This window comes from Podarcis erhardii (assembly GCF_964252035.2).
Source record: "Podarcis erhardii genome assembly, chromosome: 15".
NCBI classification, from domain to species: Eukaryota; Metazoa; Chordata; class Lepidosauria; order Squamata; family Lacertidae; genus Podarcis; species Podarcis erhardii.
The window spans coordinates 11,156,388-11,179,048 of record NC_138505.1 but is presented as its reverse complement, the minus strand read 5'-3'; the positions used below and the strand labels follow the sequence as shown (position 1 = coordinate 11,179,048).

At 49.2% G+C, this 22,661-nt stretch overlaps 1 protein-coding gene across 1 annotated transcript; it reads left to right on the top strand.

Moving 5' to 3' along the window:
- The first annotated feature begins 837 nt into the window (after positions 1 to 837).
- On the top strand, positions 838 to 21,262 carry LOC309329975 (palmitoyltransferase ZDHHC3-like). The gene is made up of 9 exons (XM_081841329.1): positions 838 to 1,026; positions 2,856 to 2,944; positions 7,771 to 7,853; positions 9,406 to 9,518; positions 10,469 to 10,530; positions 12,347 to 12,467; positions 13,854 to 13,926; positions 15,722 to 15,851; positions 16,232 to 21,262. The coding sequence occupies exons 1-9, from the start codon at positions 854 to 856 to the stop codon at positions 16,321 to 16,323; spliced, it is 936 nt and encodes a 311-aa protein (XP_081697455.1). The 5' UTR covers positions 838 to 853; the 3' UTR covers positions 16,324 to 21,262.
- Positions 21,263 to 22,661: the final 1,399 nt, after the last annotated feature.

Here is a 22,661-nt window from a genome sequence, read left to right as displayed (position 1 = left end):
CATTGTGTACAAAAATGCTTAAATGCAAAAGGAACCTCTCCGAGGGAAACTGAAAATCAGAAATTCCTACAAGCTGCCAAAAACGCTATACAATGGAGGCCTCTGCAATACATGGGGTGAAAAGAACACCAGGTGACACCAGCCACAATCTGGACGCCATGGCACACTGCACACCCTCCAACAATTCTCTGTTGAAAATGGGAACGTCCTATACCATCATCATCATCCTTTTATTATTTATACCCCACCCATCTGACTGGGTTGCCCCAGCCATTCTGGGTGGCTTCCCACATATATCAAAGCATAATAAAACATTAAACATCAAACAACTTCCCTGTACAGGGCTTCCTTCAGATGTCTCCTAAAGCTTGCATAGTTACTTATCCCCTTGGCTCCGGGGTCACATAACTCCATACCCTCCAACACCACTGTTTTTTCTTCTTCTTAGAGACTTGTAGAGTCGGAAGGGACCCCGAGGGTCATCTAGTCCAACCCCCTGCAATGCAGGAATCTCAGCTGAAGCATCCATGACAGATGGCCATGCAGCCTCTGCTTGTTGTTGCTGATTTCATTTCCCGGATTTTTGGACCTCAGAGGCCTGCTCGGCCTTCGGTGCCCCTCCGCCCGCCGCGCGCCCGTCCCCAAACTGAGGTGCGGGCGGAGCCGCCCCCCCCCGCCCGGCACAAAGGGCTGCTGCCGCCTCTGCCAGGCCGCGTCTCCATGGCAACAGGAGCGCGAGGCAGACGCTGCCCCGGCGGCGCCCTCGGCTTCCGCGGCCCCTCCCCTCTCCCGATCTGCGATTGGCCGGCGGGCGGGGAGGAGGCGGCGCCGGAAGTGCCTGCCGGGGGTTGCCATGGGTGCGGCGGTGGCGGCCGGGGGTCGGTGTCGGTGCTGGTGCTGCGGGAAGGGGCGGTGTCGGGCGGACCCGTGCGGGGTCCTCTGCCTGCTGCTTACGTACCTCAGTGTGGGCTACGCCGACTACGTCATCCTGGAGCATGTCCTGCTCCAGCCGGGCTTCCGGGGCAGGTAGGGCGCGCCAGCCCCGCAGGGAGGTCCCCTTCCTTCGCTCTGCACATGCTCAGGGGCACGGTGCCCTTGGGATGGGATGGCTCGGTTTTGTTCCTCCCCCTCCCGTCAGCGGTTTCCTTGCCCCACGGTGTTGGGGGAAAGGAAAGAAGCGAAGCCGGAGAAGGGCCGTAGCTCAGGGGCAGGAGGAGGTCGCAGGTTCTGTACTCTGCACATGCTCAGAGGTGCTTTCTCAGAAAAAAGGGGGAAGTTTCGGAATCTACCTCGAGCCATAATGTTGCTGCTGCTGTCATTGGACGTGTTTCCTGCCCTTCACCAGTATTTTGCTTAGGATCAACCCAGCCGACACAAAATGCCAGTGAGCAAACCTTCAGCTTCTCCAGAACTCTGCATCGGTTTCGGTAATTCCAGGAATGGGGTAGTGAACAACTACAAAAATGAGGCTGGATACTCATGGAGCCAACATCCAACCTTATTGCCTCCCCCCCCCTCACTTCCCCAAGTTCTGTTTTGTGCAACAACTGGCCTGATGAAGAAATCTGGTGGGCTAAAACCTTGCTCACTCTTTTGTGACATTTTGGTTGATTCTAATATAAGTATTGTCTCTTAGTGGATTCTGGATTCCTTACCCTTTGGAATGCCCTCCCATCAGATGTCAAAGAGATAAACAACTACCTGACATTTAGAAGACATCTGAAGGCAGCCTTGTCCAGGGAAGCTTTTAATGTGTGACATTTTAATGTATTTTTTAATTTTTGTTGGAAGCCACCCAGAGTGGCTGGGGAAACCCAGCCAGATGGGTGGGGTACAAATAATAAATTATCATTATTATAAGGCAGCCCTGCCCTTGTGGGACTTGCTCCTGGATAAGTAGGTAGAAGACTGCAGCCTTATTTTTTGTTGTTGCTTAATAGATGTATATTTTTTCCTTTAGTGCATGTATTTTCAGGGCACCAGCACAGGGCACAGTCATGGAGGAGGAGTCCTCTAATTTCTGTTAGTTAAATAGACATAATAATGGTTGTGCAGAACCTGTATGTTTGAGGAAGTCTACCACTGAATACTTGTCACTGGGAGATTACAACAGAGAAAAGGCTGTATCCTTCAAACCTTGGTGGTGGTCCTTCATGAAGCATTTGCCTGGCTGGTAAATGGATGTTGGGCTAGAGACATACACCTGGTCCAGTTCAGCGTGTCTGCTATGTTTGGGTACATGGATTTTCTTACAGGTCCTGAGCATGCCTTTTTTCTTACCTGGTGCCCACCTTTTTTATCTCCCGCAGTTTAGCTAAATTCTGCTGTGATCCTAAACACACACACTAAGGAGTAAAGATTGAAAAACATGGGCTTTTACTTCCAAGAAACATTCAGAGTCAGTTATTTATAGGCCAGGATCAGTAGTAACATTTGACTTTGGAATTCTACAATAGTGTTTTCCTTCCCCTTTACACCCCCAGTGCCACCCTTTGAAAGTGGGAAGTATCAAAAACACAACGGAACAACATAAAAAACCTCCACTGAGTATGTCCAATCATGGGGGGCCTTTTGGGTCCCAGCCGTAATAAAATGTGAATATGCTCCCTTTCATGCACAAAGTAATCCAAGACTTGCTGCATTAGTAAGATGATCCCTGCTTGGCTGTCAGAATGCATTGTTTGCAACCGGATAATAACGAGTTTTTGGGGATGATTAGGATGACGCAGGGATAGAATGGGCTCTCGTATTTCACTGAGTTAGCCTCCTGGAAAAGCTGTTGGGAAAGGGGAGGGGGGGGGAAAGAAAGAAAGTTTGCGAGATGCTGATGACCTCACTGCTTCCATTTGTCACAGCCTCTGGTGTCCGTTCCATGCCGTGGCATTCAACTTCATTGTCGTGATGCTCTTGGCCTGTCACACGCGGGCTGTCTTTGCCGACCCAGGTAAGATAACCTTCACCCTTTTCCTGGGCTCAGTCTGTGTCATCAGCTTCCATGTTATGCTCTCTCTCAGTAGAGGTTGGTAGGACAAAAGGCAGAGGGTCCTACAACAGCCAGAGCTAGAGCCAGCGACAGGCAGAGCCAGTTGATTCTAGTTTTCTCCCATCCTCCTCCTTCCTGAGTTCTTGAAGGGCAACATTGAGACTAAGGAGGAGAGGGCTGACTGGCCACATTAGACTGCAAGTAGGCAGGTCGGTGGGAGCTGGACGAGGACAAGCTGAGGCTGGTGGGGCCTTGAGGATCAATCCATACCTGCTGCCTTGCGGAACCAGCTATGCGAAAGGAAAAGGCTGAGGAGTTGTTGTTTAGTCGTTTAGTCGTGTCCGACTCTTTGTGACCCCATGGACCAGAGCACACCAGGCACTTCTGTCTTCCACTGCCTCCCTCAGTTTGGTCAAACTCATGCTGGTAGCTTCGAGAACATTGTCCAACCATCTTGTCCTCTGTTGTCCCCTTCTCCTTGTGCCCTCCATCTTTCCCAACATCAGGGTCTTTCCCAGGGAGTCTTCTCTTCTCATGAGGTGGCCAAAGTATTGGAGTCTCAGCTTCGCAATCTGCCCTTCCAGTGAGCACTCAGGGCTGATTTCCTTAAGAATGGAGAGGTTTGATCCTGCAGTCCATTCCTTAAGAATGGAGAGGTTTGATCTTGCAGTCCATGGGACTCTCAAGAGTCTCCTCCAGCACCATAATTCAAAAGCATCAATTCTACGGCGATCAGCCTTCTTTATGGTCCAGCTCTAACTTCCATACATCACTACTGGGAAAACCATAGCTTTAACTATTTGGACCTTTGTTGGCAAGGTGATGGCTCTGCTTTTTAGGATGCTGTCTAGGTTTGTCATTGCTTTTCTCCCAAGAAGCAGGCGTCTTTTAATTTCGTGACTGCTGTCACCATCTGCAGTGATCATGGAGCCCAAGAAAGGCTGAAGAGTAAAGCTACGCAAATCCAGAGTGGAAATCCTAATACTGTTGAATGGCGCCTTGTATGCCTCCTCCTGGCAACTCCTGCAGTCAAGCTGGGGCCAAATGTTTTGCTTTGCTTTGGACCACATCAGCAAGGCCTGAGAGGGGGGTCTTGTTGTCTGGGCATCCCAGCCTTCCCCCCCCGCCCACTGCCCAGCCTCGTCCCAACTGCCCTGGATGGACCGGCCTCCGCTGTGCACACTTTCTCTAACCAGTACACGGTGACCTTATGGGACTCGCTGTCCCAAAATGGGTTAATATTGGCCACAAGCTTAAATGGCATTTCAAAAATGATTTGAAGTACAATCCTGTGTGCTTGGAAATAATGCCCCACTATGGCTAATAGGAATTCCCTCACAAGTATATGTGCACTTTCAGCTTCAGACAAATAATACAGGGAGGAAAGAGATTTATTTATTTATTTTTTAAAAAATAAGCCGCCTTTTATCCAAAATCGGATTTTGGAGCAGTATGCAAATAAAAATAAAAAAAATGAAAGCAGCCAATAATGCAGTAAGATTAAGAGGAATAAAATCACCCAACTAGCTAAGAACAAAATCATTTAAAATACCTGTGCAAATGGAAAGCCTGGTCTGAAAAGAATGCAGTGTCTACATGACATACTTTCCTTGGGAAGGCATTTCATAAACGGGCAACTTCTCAGCAGTGCAGGAATGTCCCGTGGCTCAGGAGTCACTGTGCTTGTTTGCCTTTGCCATTCTGCAATTCTATAACAGGACCAGGGCCTCAATCAGAGCGCCAGCCATGTTTGGAAAATCCCCCTGAGCCTTCAGGAATCCCTTGGATCCCATAAGTATCTGGGGGCAGGCAGACCTTCCTAATGAGGGAATGCCAGTCACAGTCAATCCAAATCTCACTAGAGACTGATGTGTCCATGTCTCCCCCCCCCCCAACCCACTCTAGCAAAGACCAGATCGAGAGTACGATTTGCAGCATACACTGGCTGCGTAATGTTTTGAGACATCCCGTGGTTGCCATGGCAGCCATGAATTCCTGAGCTGGACCAGATAAGGCGGATGTGGCATTGACATCGAGACTCCCCAGAATTACTGTCTTTATGGTTAAAGACCATATCAGCTCAGACAAGGAGGTTGTTGGGCTTCAGGAGATCTTTGTTCTGTCTCTGCAGCCCAGCATCACTTCCCAGGTTTCAGAATTTTATGACTGCAACCCCACCCTGACCCTCCAGCCTGTGTTGCTGCTGTGCTGAGTACCCAGGCAGGCAAAGCGCGACAGGCTGGCACCCCTGAATGAGAACGTAGAACCTTACATTTAGGCCTTTGGGGGCAGGATGGAGGGAACATCTCTTCACCTAAACAGCTGGGCAGCTTCCTGGTGGCAGAGGACACTGATAAAGGCTGCAGGGCAAGTGCAGTGATGGGAACTGTGTGCTCCCCTGGCCTCCGATGTCAGCTGCAACGGTGACACCAGCAGCACCTCTGATCTGATACTGGGAACAAAGCAAGGGATGGGCTTCCTCTTCCGAATACCAGTTGCTGGAAGCCCCAGGAGAGGAGAGTGTCTTTGTGCTCAGGTCCTGCTACAGGCTTCCCAGTGGCATCTGGTTGGCCACTGTGGAAACAGGGTACTGGACTAGATGGAGCACTTTTTATTGTGCTGTTTACGAGTTGGCTGGCCTCTGTGAAAGAGAGAATGCTGGACTAGACGGACCTGTGTCTGATTCAACAAGGCGTCACATTCGCCATTAGGTGCCTTCTTCCCCGGCCCCTCCTTCCTATTTCAGTACCTTTTGCAGAATAATAAACAACTGCTTGGTGTCCCCCACCCTTGCAAACAGAAGGGCTTTAGAGTCATTCTTTTTGAAACCATGAAAGTGGAGATTCCTGGGTCTCTCTCTGTGTTAGGAGCTGTATTCTAATCCTCAGTGGGGCACACTTTAGGCCACACCTATTGCCAGGCTGCTGCCCCCCCCCCAATCTGTGATGCTGCCTTTTCAGCATATCCAAGCAAAGCAGCTGCAGAAACTGGAGCTGCCCAGCTTTCCTTTGCCGGGTGTTGTTTTTCCGCAACTGCTTGCCCGGATCCTGCTGAAGGTCGTTGCCTTGGCTTCCTTGGAGGTGTCATCTTACCCTGGAAGAGGGCCCTTGGGCCTGTGGATCTTTGCGAGTGTTTATTATGGGATCAGCAAAAGCGAAGTCCTTGATCATCTTTTGCCAGTGGCATTTGGGACAGAAAGCTGAAGTGGCATATTTGAAATTAATCAGCCTGCTCTGCACATTTCATCTTTTCTCTCTCTGTCTCTCCAAATGCAAAATCAAAATATTTATTGAGCAAATGTGCCTTTGTTGGCGTCACTGAGAGCTGGAACATCTCGATTGAGTAATGTGCCTGCATCATTGTTAGAAGTTCATTCTGTTCCCGTTTCTTGGAGTTTATTTAGTTCATGATATACTTTTGCAGGGTGGGAGGGAGAAGGAGAACAGCTCTGTTCTCTTGATCCTTCCATGCACATTCAGATTTTTCTGTGATTTGTTTGCTTAGAAATAAAAGAATTTCCTTGCTGGGTCAAAACTAAGATCTATCTAGTCCATCGCTCCAGTAGTGAGCAATCATTCACTCCAGGAAAACTCATAAGCAGGGCATGAGGGGTAAAAGCCACCTTTGCCTGTTTGTCCCAAGCATCAGATGCTCAGAGGTAAACATGGAGGTTCCATTCCTAAATATGGCAGCTATTAAAGGGATAAAAAAGGAGCCAATGATTGATGCAGGCTTGGTCAACTGGCAGTGGAGAAGCACACACACAAAAAGCATTTTTTTGGACATTTTAAACAGCTTTTTGTTGCTGAGATAAGAACCGCAAAAACTGAAACGAGAAAGTTAACTGTTTTCTCTGCAGAAAAAAAACGCCATGCTGGAAGTAATTAGTACACCAGGGCTGGGAACCTGGACTCCAGTTTCCATCAGCCCCAGCCAACATGATGGGAACTGGAGTCCAGCAACACCTAGAAGACTGCAGGCCTCCCAGCCCTGCAGCACAACTCAGTGGGATCCCCTTGAGGCCTATTGGTGGGTAGGTGCAATTAGTGCAATCATGTATTTACACCCACTGTACAAAGAGAAAAGGAATGGTAGATAACAGGGGGAGGTTGGAGGAAGAGCATAAGTAAATGGGTGTGAAGTTAATTTCTTAATTTCTTCATCAGGCTGTCTCCTGTCTGTCTGTCTGTTCTGAGCCTTTTTTGAAAAACATTCTTTCATTACTTTTTAATCTGTTCTTTTACCCAAGGAGTTCAGGGTGGCACATTTGGCCCCCCACACCTTGTATCCTCATAGCAACAATGTTAGCCTGAGGCCACATTCACACCTTGTACTTAAACCACTCTTATACCACTTTAACAGTCACAACTCCCTACCAGCCGGTGTGTGGGGCAGTACAGCAGCTGCAGCAGCTTTCCTGTGCAGCCTCCTGCCAACCCCAGAACTTCAGTTCTTCTTGTGGATATTTTTGGACACAGTATTCTTGGTCTGGATTGAAGAGAAAGCAGCAGAAAGGGCATTTAAAAGGTGTTTAGAGGGCGCTCCCCCCACTTTACATGATGTCACTTACGTGTGCGGGGGTCTGGAACGTAACCCCTGCATAAGTGTGGGGGACGCTGACGCCGCCTTTACTGTCTCTGACAGTGATGGGAGAACATAGCCATCAAGTCTGGTAGCCACCAATAGCCTTGTCCTTTATGAAACAGCTCCCCACCATAAAAAAATAATCGAAAAATCAATTAGATTTGACATGCTCACACCCAGCCTTGCGTGTGGCTCTCTTTCAGGCATGGTCCCGCTCCCAGATACAGCCATTGACTTCTCTGACTTGCGGAGTAGCGGCAGTGGCGGATCGCACAAGAACAGTCGGGTGAGTTGTTGCAAGGAGTCTGTACCTGGGGAGAGGGGAATGTGAAGCTGCCTTGCCTGTAGCCTAGGGTGGGGAACCTGTGGCGCTCCAGATAGGGGCTGGATTCCCAACTCCCACCAGCCTCGACCAGCATGACCAGGGTTAGGAATGGCAGGAGTTATGGAACAGCAATGCTGTGTTCCAGCTGCACGCTCCTCACACCTGCCTTAGCCCAGTGATCCGTCAAGCTCACCACCAACTAGCTGCAGCTAGTTACTTTAATTCTCTGCAGCTACCTTGCATTCTGACAAGCTGCCGGAGAGGTAAGTGCCTTGCCTGCTGTAAATGCAAGGCATGCAGACTGAGGCGCCATCAGCACTGTGTTCAAATCCTACCACTCTAAACTATCACGGCTTCCCTCAAAGAATCCTGGGGATTGTAGTTTGTTAAGGGAACTGAAAGTCCTTAGGAGGCTTCTATTCAGCCCACAGAGTTACAATTCCTAGAGTTCCTTGGGAAGAGGGATTGACTGTTAAGCCACTCCAGGAAGGGTAGCTCTGCGAGGGGGATAGGGGCCTTGTAACAACTCACAGCATCCTTAGCAAACCACAGCTCCCAGGATTATTTGTCGGAAATTCAAAATGGCGACGCCCCCAAGGGCATTGTGGGAATCACAAAATGGTGGCTCACAGACCCAGGGCAAGGTCTCCTGTAATATACGGAGCAGTTCACAGTGGAAAAACAACATCAACAACAAATATAAAATTACTGAAACAACATTTTCAGTAGAATGGCACCAAAGAGCAACAGTAATAGATTCCAGCTGCTTCTCCTCTTGTGGTCTCCAACGGAGCAGAGTTTCTGGGACTCTGAGTCAGATCACCCCTGCATCCCACAGTCTTGCTTTATATACGCAGCTCCCATGTTTATGCTTTATATATACAACTCACAGGATTGCTTTCTATAGACAATTGCAAACAGTGCAGGGAGGCTGTGGCTTGCTGACCTTTTAAATTTCCCACAATGCCCCAGGTGCAGCTTTAGCTCGGGGGCATGGTGTGAAATTAAAAGGTTGGCTGAATCCAGCCTCCTGGTGCTTCTCGGAGCAGTGCTTTCATGGCAGGGGAAGGCTGACAGAGTCAGCCCTGGGAGGGAACAGGATTTTAGGCTAGATGGGATTTGAGCCTGATTCAGCAGGGCTCTTCATAGGTTCTTATGACGTTCAGTCTGCAGCAGTCCAGTCCACACAAAGGTTTAACCTCTCTGAACTTAGACCCCTTGTGTGCAGATGAACTGTAGTCTGAGGGAGGCGGTGTTAATTCCATTTGATGGTTTCTTGCATTTGCGCCCTGCACTTTAACCCAAAAGGCTCTCTGAGCGGCTTACAAAAATCAGCACGAAGGTGGCCTCTGCCCATGGGCTTCTGTACAAAGAGGATCTGTCAGGCAAGGAAAAATGGAATGGGAGGGAGGAGGTGAAAGCAAGCTCAAGCACCACCAGAATCAGAAACAGAAGCAGAGCAGGTGACAAACACCTTTTGGTTCCTCTACCATCTTCTTCTTTGCCTCCCTAGAACAATGAGGACTGGACAGTGTGTAACCGCTGTGAGACATACCGGCCGCCCCGGGCGCACCACTGCCGCGTCTGCCACCGCTGTGTACGCCGCATGGACCACCACTGTCCTTGGTGAGGATCCTGCCTTGATCTGTGTGTGTCAGGGTTCGATGGTGCCTTTCGCTCCCCTTGCTTCCTCCCCAGAGAAGAGGGCTTCCTATCTCAGTCAGTGGTATGAGGGACCCAGTGAGACAGCATCAGCCTCCCCAACCCCATCTCATCTTTGGGAACCAGAAGAACCACCCTTTTTAATTTTAATGTGAGCTGTTGTCCCTGGGGTGGTGGTGGTGGGGAGGAATATGGTTCAGTTTGCATATGAAGGCGAATCTCCCCAATTCTCATTTTCTGAAATGATTTGTGAACCAAAACACAACCATCCTTCGAAACTCACACTAGATATTTTTTTTAAAAAAACCATTAAAAAAGAAATCTACACTTCTCCAAATTTTGCATGCAGGTTAAGTACCTATTTGTTAGAAATATATTTATCTACCACTATTCAATAAAAGCAACAGCAGTAGAGTGGTTTATGACAATTGTCCATGAAACCATACAGTAAACTCCATATAAAAAGTTAAAATCAGAAATCTGCTGGCTGTTGTGGAAAGATGGATGCTCAATTGTCCACCTAAACTGAACGGAATGGAAAAGTGCCCAGCAGGCATTTAAAGTTCTTTCACCCGGGTAACATGTGCAAAAATGAATGTACTAATGCGTGCATGCAAATCCACGTGTTAGTGAAAATTACATACAGAACACATTATATTAGTCAATATTGCTTTGCAGAAATGACTGTATTAGGGGGAAATTGCATATACAAATGTGTATAGTAGGAGAAATTCACAGAAAAACGCTGATGAATTTCCATGAGAATTTATTTATTTTTAATTGCAAACTTATGTGGAAATGTAGAGAGCTGAACTGAAGATTGGAGAAACTTGAGAGAAGCCAGACTTGACAGCTTCATCTCATTCCTAGTTGTCCAGTTTTCTTTCTAACACACACATACGCTCTCTTGGTAGGATCAACAACTGCGTGGGGGAACTGAACCAGAAATACTTCATCCAGTTTCTCTTCTATACAGGTATGTTGGGAACATGCCACCGGGCCGTGGTTTGGGGGAGGAGCTACTGTGGAGGGTGGGGTGGGTCCCAGGGCATTGTGGGTAGCAATTTACCTCTCTGCTTAATGCCCCACTGCCCCATGGGCCCCTTCTTTGCCTACCTAGGGCAAAAAAGTGAGGGTTTAAGGTTGTGTTTGTTGGCTGAGCTGCCCTCGTTCCTGTCCGAAGAGCACTGTGGACTGAGGGATTGCGCTGACTGAAGTTGATCCAGTCCAGTTTATTAGATGTCCCCTCTGGTTAATCTCTGAAATCAAAGCAGCGATCCCTGTATTTCCCCACTAGGGGCTGCTCTTCTCCAAGGCACACAGTCTTCCTCTTCCTGCTCTCTGTAAAACTTGGAATTGTTCTCAGCGTCTGACAAGTTTCTTTGTCTCTTTGAGGGTTGAGAGTCCTTGTTTGCTTGTTTACCTGCATAACTTTTAATGTCCTTCGTTGCTCCCAACTCACCTCCCACCAGCCGAGTGGTTCATAGAATCACTTAATCATAGAAGAGTTGGAAGGGTCATCTAGGTTCATTGCTGCCTTCAGCCACTCTGCTGGTTCTGCCTTCCTACCCCTCTGCTCCTTTGCCAGGCTGACCCCTGCCAATGCCTGACCCATCTAGGTCTAGAGCTCCCTTCCAAGACAAAATAACACTTTCCTCTCTTGACTTATCGAAACTTAACATTTTGTGTAGAGCAGGGATAAGCAATATTGGACCAGAGCAACCCTGACCCTTGGCCTGATGTCAGAAGTCCTCTTCAAAGGATCAGTTCAGACCTCTGGCAATAGCAGCCTGTTCCTCCCTTCTGGCTGGGGAGGAAGAGCATGGTGTAAGAGAGGGCAGGGAGATGGGTGTCAGGAGAAGGAGACAGGGGAGTCAGAGGGAGAGGACATTTTTAACTTTTGATGTTTCATTGCGTTTTTAATATTTTGTTGCGAGCCACCCAGAGTGGCTGGGGCAACCCAGTCAGATGGGCGGCATAGAAAGAAAAAAAAAATGTTAGAGTCATACCTTGGGTTGAAGTAGCTTTGGGATGAATATTTTTGGGTTGTGCTCCGCGGCGACCCAGAAGTAATGGAGAGCGTTACTTCCGGGTTTCGCCGCAAGTGCAGACACTCAAAATGCCGTCGCATGCGGAAGCGGCGAATCGCAGCATGTGCAGACGCGGGTTGCGTTCGCTTCAGGATGCGAACGGGGCTCCGGAACGGATCCTGTTCACATCCAGAGGTACCACTGTATTAAGTTGGAGTGGTCCCACCCACCACCAGAATGCAGCCCCTGACAGATTGCTCCCAGGAAAATGTGACTCCAGATCAAAATAAAATGAACCCCCGCTCCCCACCCCTGCTGTAAAGGATTTGGATTAACCCCTCATTCCTATTCACTGTCTCCTTTATCTCCTGTTCTTGCAAGCTAGAAGTTTTTCAAAAGTTGGTCTTCTAAGGCAGTGTTTCCCAACCTTGGGCCTCCAGCTGTTTTTGGACTACAACTCCCATCATCCCTAGCTAGCAAGACCAGTGGTCAGGGATGATGGGAATTGTAGTTCAAAAACAGCTGGAGGCCCAAGGTTGGGAGAAACACTGTTCTAAGGCATCTGGAAGTTGAGCAGAAAGCCTGCCTCCCCACCCAAAAAACCCTTTCAAGCTTCAGCTCTGTCCTGACCATACTTGGGGATTTATGACATGTATCCCCGAGGGAATGATGAAATGCACAATGCCTGCGTTGATAACCCTTTTTTCTTTTCGTGTTTCCTCTCCCTCTTGGCCTTCGCTGACCTGGTTCTCCCGGCCACAGGCTTGGCCAGCCTTTACGCCATGGGGCTGGTCTTGACCACCTGGCTTTGGCCCACGGACAAGAGCTCAGCCGGGAAGGCCGAAGGAGCCGAAGGAGGCGTTTCCAACAATCGCATTCAAATGTGAGTCCCACTTCCTCCTCCTGCCACCAAGCTAAGAATTCCACCCCCCCCCCCCCCGGTTGCTGGCGCAGGGAGAGTTCTAGAGACCCTGTAGATGCCTCAGTTTGGCCTTTTGCAAAAACAAAAAAATTAATAAGAAAGACGAAGAAAAGAAAAGAAATTGCCATGTCACACAGTTCTTGCCAAGAACAGCTGGAGCTCCAGAGCTTTGGCTGAATGCCAAGGGGAGGGGAGGAAGCTCCATGCTGGCTTTTCTATAAATGAGCAGCACACCCTCCCTCCCTCCCTCTCCCCCTCTCTCTTTGGAAAATGGGAGCAGCCGAGGGTAGGGCGTTGTCCCTTTGTCCAACCCCCGCAGCCTCCTCGCCTGCTTCCTCCTGCTTAGGGTCTCTCTGTCCACAATCGTGGGGGTGGGGGAAGGCTCCCCCCCTCCCGTCGAGGGCCGCATTCCCCTGCTGCCACGGGCTATTTATTTATTCCGTTTCACTTCTGAATCGCTTCCTGCGAACGTGACCTCGAAGCAATTTAAGCAGCGAAGGCATCAACGTTAGAACAATTTCATGTGGAGAAGAAATGGAAAGAATGGGTTGTACCATGTTCGAGTTCTCCAGTTAATTAGGCATGCCTAATGTAGGCCCCAAGGGACGCGGGTGGCGCTGTGGGTAAAACCTCAGCGCCTAGGGCTTGCCGATCGCATGGTCGGCGGTTCAAATCCCCACGGCGGGGTGAGCTCCCGTCTTTCGGTCCCAGCTCCTGCCCACCTAGCAGTTCGAAAGCACCCTTAAGTGCAAGTAGATAAATAGGTACTGCTTTATAGCGGGAAGGTAAACGGCGTTTCCGTGTGCTGTGCTGGTGCTGGCTTGCCAGGTGCAGCTTGTCATGCTGGCCACGTGACCCAGAAGTGTCTCCGGATGGCGCTGGCCCCCGGCCTCTTAAGTGAGATGGGAGCACAACCCTAGAGTCGGACACGACTGGCCCGTACGGGCAGGGGTACCTTTACCTCTACCTTTAATGTAGGCCCCATCTGCACTCTGCATTTAGAGCAGTATCATACCACTTTAAATAGTCACGCTTCCCCCCAAAGAATCCTGGGAACTCATTTGTTATGGGTGCGGAGATCTGTTTGAAGGCACCTCTCCACCCCCTCACAGAGCTACAGTTCCCAGAGTGGATTAACAAGTAATCCCTCTTCCCGTGGAACTCTGGGAATTGTAGTTCTGTGAGGGGAATAGCTGTTTGGAGGTGCCTGTTACACATGTGAAGCACAGCTCAGCCCTATTTTAAAAAATAGTCCCGTGCGCTCTGCTGCCCCTCCGGAAACACAAGTTGGAGTAGTAGTGTTCCTAGTTAACAGACTGACTGTACTTTCCCCTTTCCTCCTTCCAGCGCTCACCGCATCATCTTGCTGGTAGAATCCATCCTCTTTGGCCTCTTTGTCACAGTCATATTTTATGACCAGGTAGGTTTTGAGGCTTGCAGCGGGGGGGGGGGGGGACACTTGGTTTTTTAATTGTTTGGCAACCTTTTTAGTTTGTCAGCCATTTATTAAAAACAACAGCAACGCCCCCCACAACCAATTATTTTTTTACAAATTGTTCCAAATTAATCGATTTTAAAAATAGTTTATTTATATGTCGCCTTTCCACACTGAGCTGGGCCCAGTGTGGCTACAATACTTATTAGCAAAACACAAAAATTTGTAGGGTGGGAAAGAAAGCTGTTGTCAAAATGCATCCATAAATTGAAGCAAGTTTAAAGAAAGCAGCAATTTAACAACATTGGAATGGATTCAGTACTAGAAATAATCTAGACTTGAATATGCCAGCACGGAGCAATTTTTTAATATTTTATTTTACAAGCAATTAAGTTCCAGCTGCTGGCGCTGGGCTGATTCCACTCTAAAGAACCTCAGCAGCCTGACTAAGACACAGTTCAGAGAGGGAGGGGTCTTCTCACTAGGCGTACAGCTGGCTCCCTCATCTCTCCTCTGGAGAAGATTTAACGGCAGCAGAAGGGAGATGCTGGGGAGGGCAACAGTGGCAAGTCCTTTTCCCCAGGCTTCTTCCAGTTGCTGGTGCTGGTTTTCCTGCAGAGGACTAGAAGAGAAACCATGTCCATGGCACAGACACTATCAAATATCAACAGCTGCATGGAGCTGCCTTGTAAAGTGTCCAATCAGTGGACTGCGCAGCCCAGGGTGGCCTCTTTTAATTGGCAGTGGCTCTCTACGGTCTTGGCAGGGGTTGTTGCTGTACATTGGAACTGGGGAGGGTGGGGGCGACTTCTGCATGCCAAGCAGTGTGCTGTACCATTGAGCTATGAGCCCCGCTGAGTATAGGGTGCAGCTTTTTGCAGGTTGGGTCCTCTCTGCTGTGAACAGCAGTGGTTTCCCAAGGTCTTGTTAGATCTTACTGTGAATCATGCACATCAGGCTTGCATATTTATTGAGAGGCTTCCATTGCTTTATTGTTTGTGGCTAAATTTTGTTACGTTTTGGTAACTGTTACAGTGAATTATGTACATTTTTTGAGGTTGCAAGTAGGGCTGAGCGCTATCTGGATTTCAGCATTGTGATATATCACCAGCTAAACATCACAATATATTGATACATCACAATGTCTGAAATTAGGATGGAGCTATGTAGAGGCACTGGCTGGCTTCACAATTTTTCCTGCATCGTGATTTTTGCATAGCACCCACACACAAATCTGGATTTGCAATATATTGCCAGGTCAAAAATTATGAGAGTCACATAGGTATGGCATTTATGTTTGTATTTTTGTATTGTCGGTATTTGAGTTGGTGTAATTGTGTGGTTGTACATGCATTGTAAATAATAATGTTTGTTTTTAATTTAAAAAAATTATGAAACCATTATCACGATATGGACTTCAAACTGGTTTTGGACGATTTATTGATATCTCATCCGGCCCTAGTTGTAAGCCACCTTGAACGAGGTTTAACTGTAGGAGGGTGGCATACAAATAGAGCAATGAAGCATCACTGCTATCACAGGGTGTTGTTCAGGTACTAGGGGGGACAGGTGGGCAAGCTTTCAGATTTTGCCCAGCACTTCCTGAGGTGCCAAGGATAACCTTCCCCCCCAAAAGATGCACTGGTGGTGCTGCTATTAGGAGAAAGGGAATGTTAGTATCGCATGGATCAAAAGACAGACACAAGTGCTTGTGTGTGTGTGTGTCTCAAAACATATCCTGCCCACCCCCTAACTGCCTAATGTGCATCACTTCTCCCAGCTGGTCTCCATTATCACGGACGAGACCCCAATTGAGCAGCTGCGCAACCGGCTCCTGAAAGAGGCACGGCGGGAAGTCTCGCATACGCGGAAGCCCAAGATTGCCCTCCTGCGGGAAGTCTTTGGCCGAGGTAGGTCTGGGGTGGTGAGGACTGGCGTATGTTCTTGCTGGTCTGTTAAAGCAGTGCCGGGAAGCCAGCGGCCCTCTAGATTAGGCAGAGAGAACCTCCAGATGTTGCTGTGCTACAAGTCCCATCATCCTCAGCTGGCATGGCCAGCGAGGCTGGGGGCTGTAAATCAGCAACATCTGGGGGACCAAACACACCTCTATCTGGAAGATGCTGAACTCCAGCTCCCATCGTTCTGTGCCATCGACCATATTGGTTGGGGCTGATGCGGGCCGGAGGCCATCCCCAGCCAGAGGGCGCTGGATTCCCCATCCCAGCATTAGAGGCAAGCGTCCATGATGAGCTGTGTGCGTCCAACCTTCCTTCCCTCTCTCACCCCCTAGGTCTCGTCATCTGCTGGTTCTTCCCGTGCAACTGCAGCTCTCCGTCAGCCAGCGGGCCCTCCTACAGCTACTTGCCCAACTACGACGTGTGACTTCCTGGACTGCTCTCTCTTCGTGCTCTCTTTCTATTGGTGGAGGCAGAGGTTCCGTTCAGTTTCATTGGCCACCTTCTGTGGAGGCAATGGTGGTTGCAGTTTCCTAACGTTTTCCCCCTGGTGGGGAAACGGTTTCCTCGGGAGGGGGGTGGGGAGTGTGTGTGTGTGTGTGTGTGTTTGTGTGTGTACTATAAGTGTTGATGCTCTTCATCCCAATGGGAACAGAGCACGCTCTCCCTTGAAGTGGAGCTCAGCAGGACGTCCTCGTATTTCGAACTCTTGGCTCAACCTGTGTAACACTCAGAATTGGGGTGCTGCACACCGCAGAGATCACTCTCAGAAGCGACCCTTAATGCGCCTTGGGCCCTGGTGTGAAGCATGTGAATTTGAGCCCCTTCCTTCCTTCCTTCCTTCCTTCCTTCCTGCCTCACCTTGCCTGTGAAGGCCGTATTTAAGCCCTGCGTCCTTTACCAGGCTGTCCAAAGAGATCAAGCTCTGGCCTATCTAATAATAATAATAATAATAATAATAATAATAATAATAATGCGGGCATTAGCCTCCTACTCTGGAGAGCTGTGACCTCTGCCCACTAGGGACCCCAGCCTTGCTTTTTGCTCACCTGATTTCAGCCCCGAGGGTGCCAGTGTTTGGTACATGCTTCCACTTTCAACTTGCTTCAGCCTCTGATGCTCTGCTGTGGACTGAAAGCATGTCGGAGGCTGATGGTGAACAGCTGTCCCAGAGGAGGGAGTACCTTGTATTAGCCTCCCCTTGGGGTTTCCTTTTTCAGAGGGCGGGGACTGGCTGCCCTCCAGTGGATTTGACCACGGATAACTCAGGTGGGTGTGAAGAGCACACAGACGCACCTCCCCACGCTACACCAGTCTCATCCAGGATTTCTGCTTATCCTTCTGGTTTGCTGTGAGTGTTGTGTATATGTTGCCTTTCAGCACATTCCCAGCACTTCCTTGAGCCTTCTTGAAACATAAGAGTCGGAACATCATGCTTTGTGGTGCACAGGGACTTGCTGCATCCTCCGCTTGGGGAGGTGTTCAGGAGGTTTCTGTCATTTTTGTGTCTATAATCGCTGGGGGGATTCCTTGTTTCCTTTGCTGGATTGGCCCCCACCCCAAGGTTCCCCGGAGGCCTTGAAATTAAGAGGCTGGGTTTCCAGCATCATTTGAGCTGCTCAATAACTGGAGAAAAGGAAGGCCCAGGGCTTTTTTTCAGCCAGAGCACACCGGAGCTCTGGTGGGTGACCTTGCAGGCCAGCACCCTCCCACCTGCTTCTTGCCTTTACGTACTTCCGAGAGGCCCAAAATGAACATTTCAAGTCCAAAGTGAAGCTCGCCAGTGTGTGAGTCTACTTTTTTTTAGATCTAGCCACAGTTGGTCAAGCTATTGGGTAGGGCAAATTAGTATTTCCATTTCTTCAATCCAATTCCCGTATAGCGGCAGTGGGCTTTAAGCTTTCCAGCTAGGTCTCTTCTGTTGCACGTGGGCGTGTTTGCACGAGGGCCCTTCCAAGCTGCCCTAGCCATCTGCCTGAATCTAAAAGAATGGGGTGGGCGGCGGGGCACATTTATTTGACCTGTACCAGAACCAGGGGCGACCCCCAAACCAAACAGCTTGCCGTAGTTTTTATTACCTCCGTGGCTGGTGAACACTGCTGTTGTCAAGCAGGCACCTGTCTATTCAAGGCTGCCCCGAGTCACCTGGCGACTTACTGTAGCAACTTCATGGTGAGTTCTGGCACCTATTTTTCTTGGGGGGGGGGGAGCACCAGAGAAGCCCTTTTTAGTAGGGGGCAGATTCTCCTGCCCCTAGTACTTCAGCAGAGGGTGGCGGCCCCCTCTGAAATAATCATTCCCTGAAACTCATCTTAAAATGGTGGCTGGTATCCATTATTGTTTGTAGGGCAGAATTTGGGAGCCCTGCAGGAGGTGGAGCCAGAGGCAATGACAGGCAGAGCTGCAAGCAATGAGTGGCGGAGCCAATGGAGTCTAGTTTTGTCCCCATCCTTCTCCCGAGACTGAGGAGGAGGAGGGTGACAGGCAGGGCCCCCCCTTGGACTGGCTGTAAGTAAGAAGGCAAGCAGGCTGGGGATGACTGAGAGCGGACTAAGGGTTGTGGGGCAGTGCCCCATTCCCCTGAATGGAGCAGCCTCCACTGCCTTTCAAAGCACAAGAAGTGTGTCGCATTTGATACCCATTGTGTCATGTGTTTCCCCCACACCCCCGACTTGCTAATCCTACACTGCTGCCCTTGGGTTGGGTGGTACTTATCTATTTATTATGGCGCCTTATAGGCTTCGATTCTACTTCTCAAGGCGGCTAAAAATATATCATGTTATAATAGAATATGTTTTTAAGTATGCTAAACGGGTAAAGCAACTAAGCAGCAGCGCTGCAACCAAAAGCAGAGAGGAAGGCCTCTTCTAACACAATGCCCTGTGCATTGACTGAAAACAATGCATGCCTTCTGTCTCAGAAGTGTTTTTACCCATGTGCAAGTTTAAATGGCAAACTAAATCTAGCCAGGCTCGTACAGCGTACAGTAATTGGTTTTAAAAAATAAATAAATCAGGTTGCAGCCTTACTTTCAGCAGAGTGCTACAACCTGGGGAGTCAGTGTGAGACGCCCTCCCCCAGATGTTGCTGGTTTCCATATCCTGTCCACTCCAACCAGCATGGCTCGTGGTCAAGGAATAATGGGGGTAGTAGTCCAGCCACACCCCTATACTGCAACATTCTCATTCCCCCAGTCCTTTCTACACGCTGTGTTAATTCCCTGTGCTCTGGTCTGTGCTAGAATGAGGCTTTTTTCTACCACTATCTCCCTGATGCCTGACTCTGCTATCCATCCAACTTTTTAAAAAAGCGGGGTGGTTTTCGCTCAGACTTGGCAAACAAGTTTTGAGCTGCGAACCTAACTGCGGCACGATTGGGGTGTGTGTGTGTGTGGTGAGGAGGGGAAGAATGTCTCTGGGATTTAATAGGGATAATTTCCTACCCTCTAATGAAAGTCTAGACAGCCCCAGATGCAAGTGTCAGGAACTGGAGGGTGAGTGATTGATTGCCCCCGGTGCCCTGCGGACAAAGCAGCTCTGGCTGTGGATTAAGTCTTAAGTGTTCTGCCGCTTTATTTATTTTCTCAGGATGTGTTTGCACTGATGCTTCGTTTAATAACAGGATGCCACTTGTTCCCTTTGAACCAAATGTGATGCCCGCCCATCTCAAAGATGAGCGGCTTGTTTTGCAAACCCCACAGATGATCGGTCTTGACATCTTCACGCTCGAGAGGGTGCCAAGGAGCAAGGAATCCGGCAACTGGAGCACATTTTGCTGCTGCTTCTTTTTTAAAAAAGCAAGGTTCCGGTCCTCATTGCTGCAGAGAATAGCCAAATTTCTGACTTAAAAGAGAGAAAGAAAATATCTCTCACTCGGGAAGCCAGTGCTCTGAAGGAGAGTCTCCTCATTTCTTTGCACGGTTATCGGGCTCCCAAAGTTAAAACTCTGCTAACCCTACTCTCAGAATAGTCTCATTGGAATTAATGAACACAACTGACTTAGATCTATTAATTTCAGTGGGTCTGTCTTGAGTAAAATTTAGTCAGTCTGTTCTTAGCAGGGGCACAGGAGGCAGCGTTGTGGTGGCACTACTGCACACTGGGGCAAGGCAGCAGCGGGCTTTGCCATCATCCCAGCAAGGACGGTGCCGCTGCCAGGAGATCACTGCTGCTGCTCTTCTGCCCCTTTTGTATGCCTTTGCTGCCTGCCCCACTTTTGCTCATCTGCCCTAGTATTGCGATTTGCAGCTTTAATCTTCCAGTCTCTCCACCACCCACTGCCCAGATCAAAACCTGTGCAATGATTCCCTCCGAAAAATATATATTGCCGTTCCAAACATTCCTGCATTGCAGGAGGTCGGGCTAGATAACCCCCAAGGTCCCTTCCAACTCTTAAGATTCTAGGAGTCTAAATTATTGTAGGTCATTTCATTCCAGTTACATCATTTCATTCCAGTCGCACAGTTTGGGAACTTCTGTTTTGTTAGTGCAAAACTCCAGACTCTCATCGCTGAGCTCTCTTCTGCTGGGTGGCACAGAGGAAAAGCTGCCTTCAGTTGCCTGTATAAGATCCAGGCTTTTGCATCCCTTTGTTTTTTTCTTCTGCTGGGCCTAGTCTTCAACCAGCCATCCAACACCCTGAACTTCTGATAGATGACAAGTGTGAGACTTTGGCAGGCAAAGCCCTCCCTGTCCTCCCCCTGCTGTCTAGAAACGTGTTGTTGTTTTTCCTAAAAGAGCATGCATCTTCAGGATATAGAATCCTTTGCTTGTGTCTTGCAGTGGTGTTGGAATCTTAACACAGCTCTCGTGGCCCCGGTCTCTTAACTACGCACAGCTTGAACGGCATCTTATATGGAGGCCAAGCACAACTGGGAGACGGGCAGAAAGTAGACTGGGATCAGCGGGTAGCTCTCTGGATGACTATGATTTGGCAAGGGCTTCAGATTCCTGACTGTTTAACAATGACAACAACCGAGAAGTCTCTTCTCCCTTCTCAAATTAAGCTGCTGAAACAAAGAAAGAAGGGGAGACTAGGAGTGGGTTGGGGGGAGGGGGGCTGTGAGCTCAGTCTTGATGTCAAAAACAGAGTCCCAGGAGCAGCGTGTGCATTCACGCTCGGTGCCCTGTTCCTGAAATCCCCACTACCCCGTCTGTAGAGGAGCAGTTAGCTTTCTTAAGAAGTCATCTTAGCTCTCTCAGTTGTGAATGTGAACATTGCACTCAGGTCCTGTTTGCAGGCTTCCCCTCGAGGTGTCTGGCTGGCCACCATAAGAGCAGGCCGCTGGCAAGGAGACCTTTGATTGATCCAGTGGCCTGTCTCTTCTTATTTTGCTGTGGCAGTGGGGATGCAAACATGCCTTTAAACATAATAATGCAGCAGCAGATTGGTGGAGCTACAACAACAATGGTCTCTCTGTAGGAAAGGGGAGGTGGGCCGACCTTGCCCTAGTCGCTGACGCCACAGACTTGCTCATCCATGCACGCTCAGCAGCCATAGCGCCCCAGCGCTCACTGGCATGTATGAATGAGCCGTCGCAGGTCTAACTCGACAACTGGAGGGACCATAACACCTCCAGTGCAGTGCTAGCTAGCTGGAGTCCAGCTGCCTGTTGAGTATGCAGTCATTTAAGGGCTGATCCACAGAAATTTGTGATTGAGGGGAGGGGGGGTTGGCCACAGACAGGGGCCATTGCCACACTCAAAAAATGTGTGTTTTGGGGTTGGGGGCCGAAAGGGGGTGCTGCTATGAAGCCTGACCCTGTTGCAGCCTAGCAGTATTATAACATAACGGGTCATCTCTGTATGTATTTGCTCTTTGTATTTACTGCAAGGATTTTTTATATATAAAAACATTCCCCCCCTTCCTCCTCATTGAATTCTGTTTGAATTATTCTTCTTTGTGGCTCGGTTGTTCCCCCACAGCAGGCACAATCAGTTCCCCTGGCCCTCATCCGATCTTAATTTTAAAATCTCAGCCGGAGAGGCTAACTGTTTTTGCGTTCTTCCCCGTCCCACACACCCAGATTCCCCACCCCCTTCTAAGACCATTTCTAAGTGGAAATTGCGGCCTCTGTACGGGCTCTGGAATCCGAGCCGGCAGCTCCATGGCCTTGGGAGATTTGGGGAGTTGGAGATGGGCCCAGGAACCTTTCAGCGCCTGGGTGAGTCAGAGAAAAGCAACGGAGGAGGTGAACGTCTGGAAAGAAGATTTGAAGAGGCAGCAGGAAAACATGGAGGAGGAGATGTAGCGACGATCCTTCTTCTGGACCTCACCTTTGGGGACTCCTTCCTTTTTTATTTTAAAGCCTGGAACCCAATGTTTTGCTCTGTGCGTAGGTCCAAGTAGCAGAGTAACAAAAACAGCTGCCATGCAGGCATTGGGAGGCTACGCCTTAAAGGAAGAGGAATTTGCCATTAGGAGGTGACGGGAATGGCCAACTTGTGAACGTTGGGAAATTCAGGACAGATGAAAGCATTTCTTTACACAACACGTAATGCAACTTTGCAATTTGCTCCCTTAAGAAGTGATGGCCACCAACTTGGATGGCTTTAAAAAGAGGATTGGACACAGTCTTGCAGAATCAGGCTGTTGATGGCTCCCAACCACTGTGGCTGTATTCAGCCACTACCGTTGGAGACAATATGCCTCTTGAGTGTCAGTTGCCGGGAATCACAAATGGGGAGAGAGCTGCTGTTGCGCTTGGATCCTGCTTGTGGGTATCCCACCAGCATCTGGTTTGTCTGCTGAGAACAGGATGCTGGA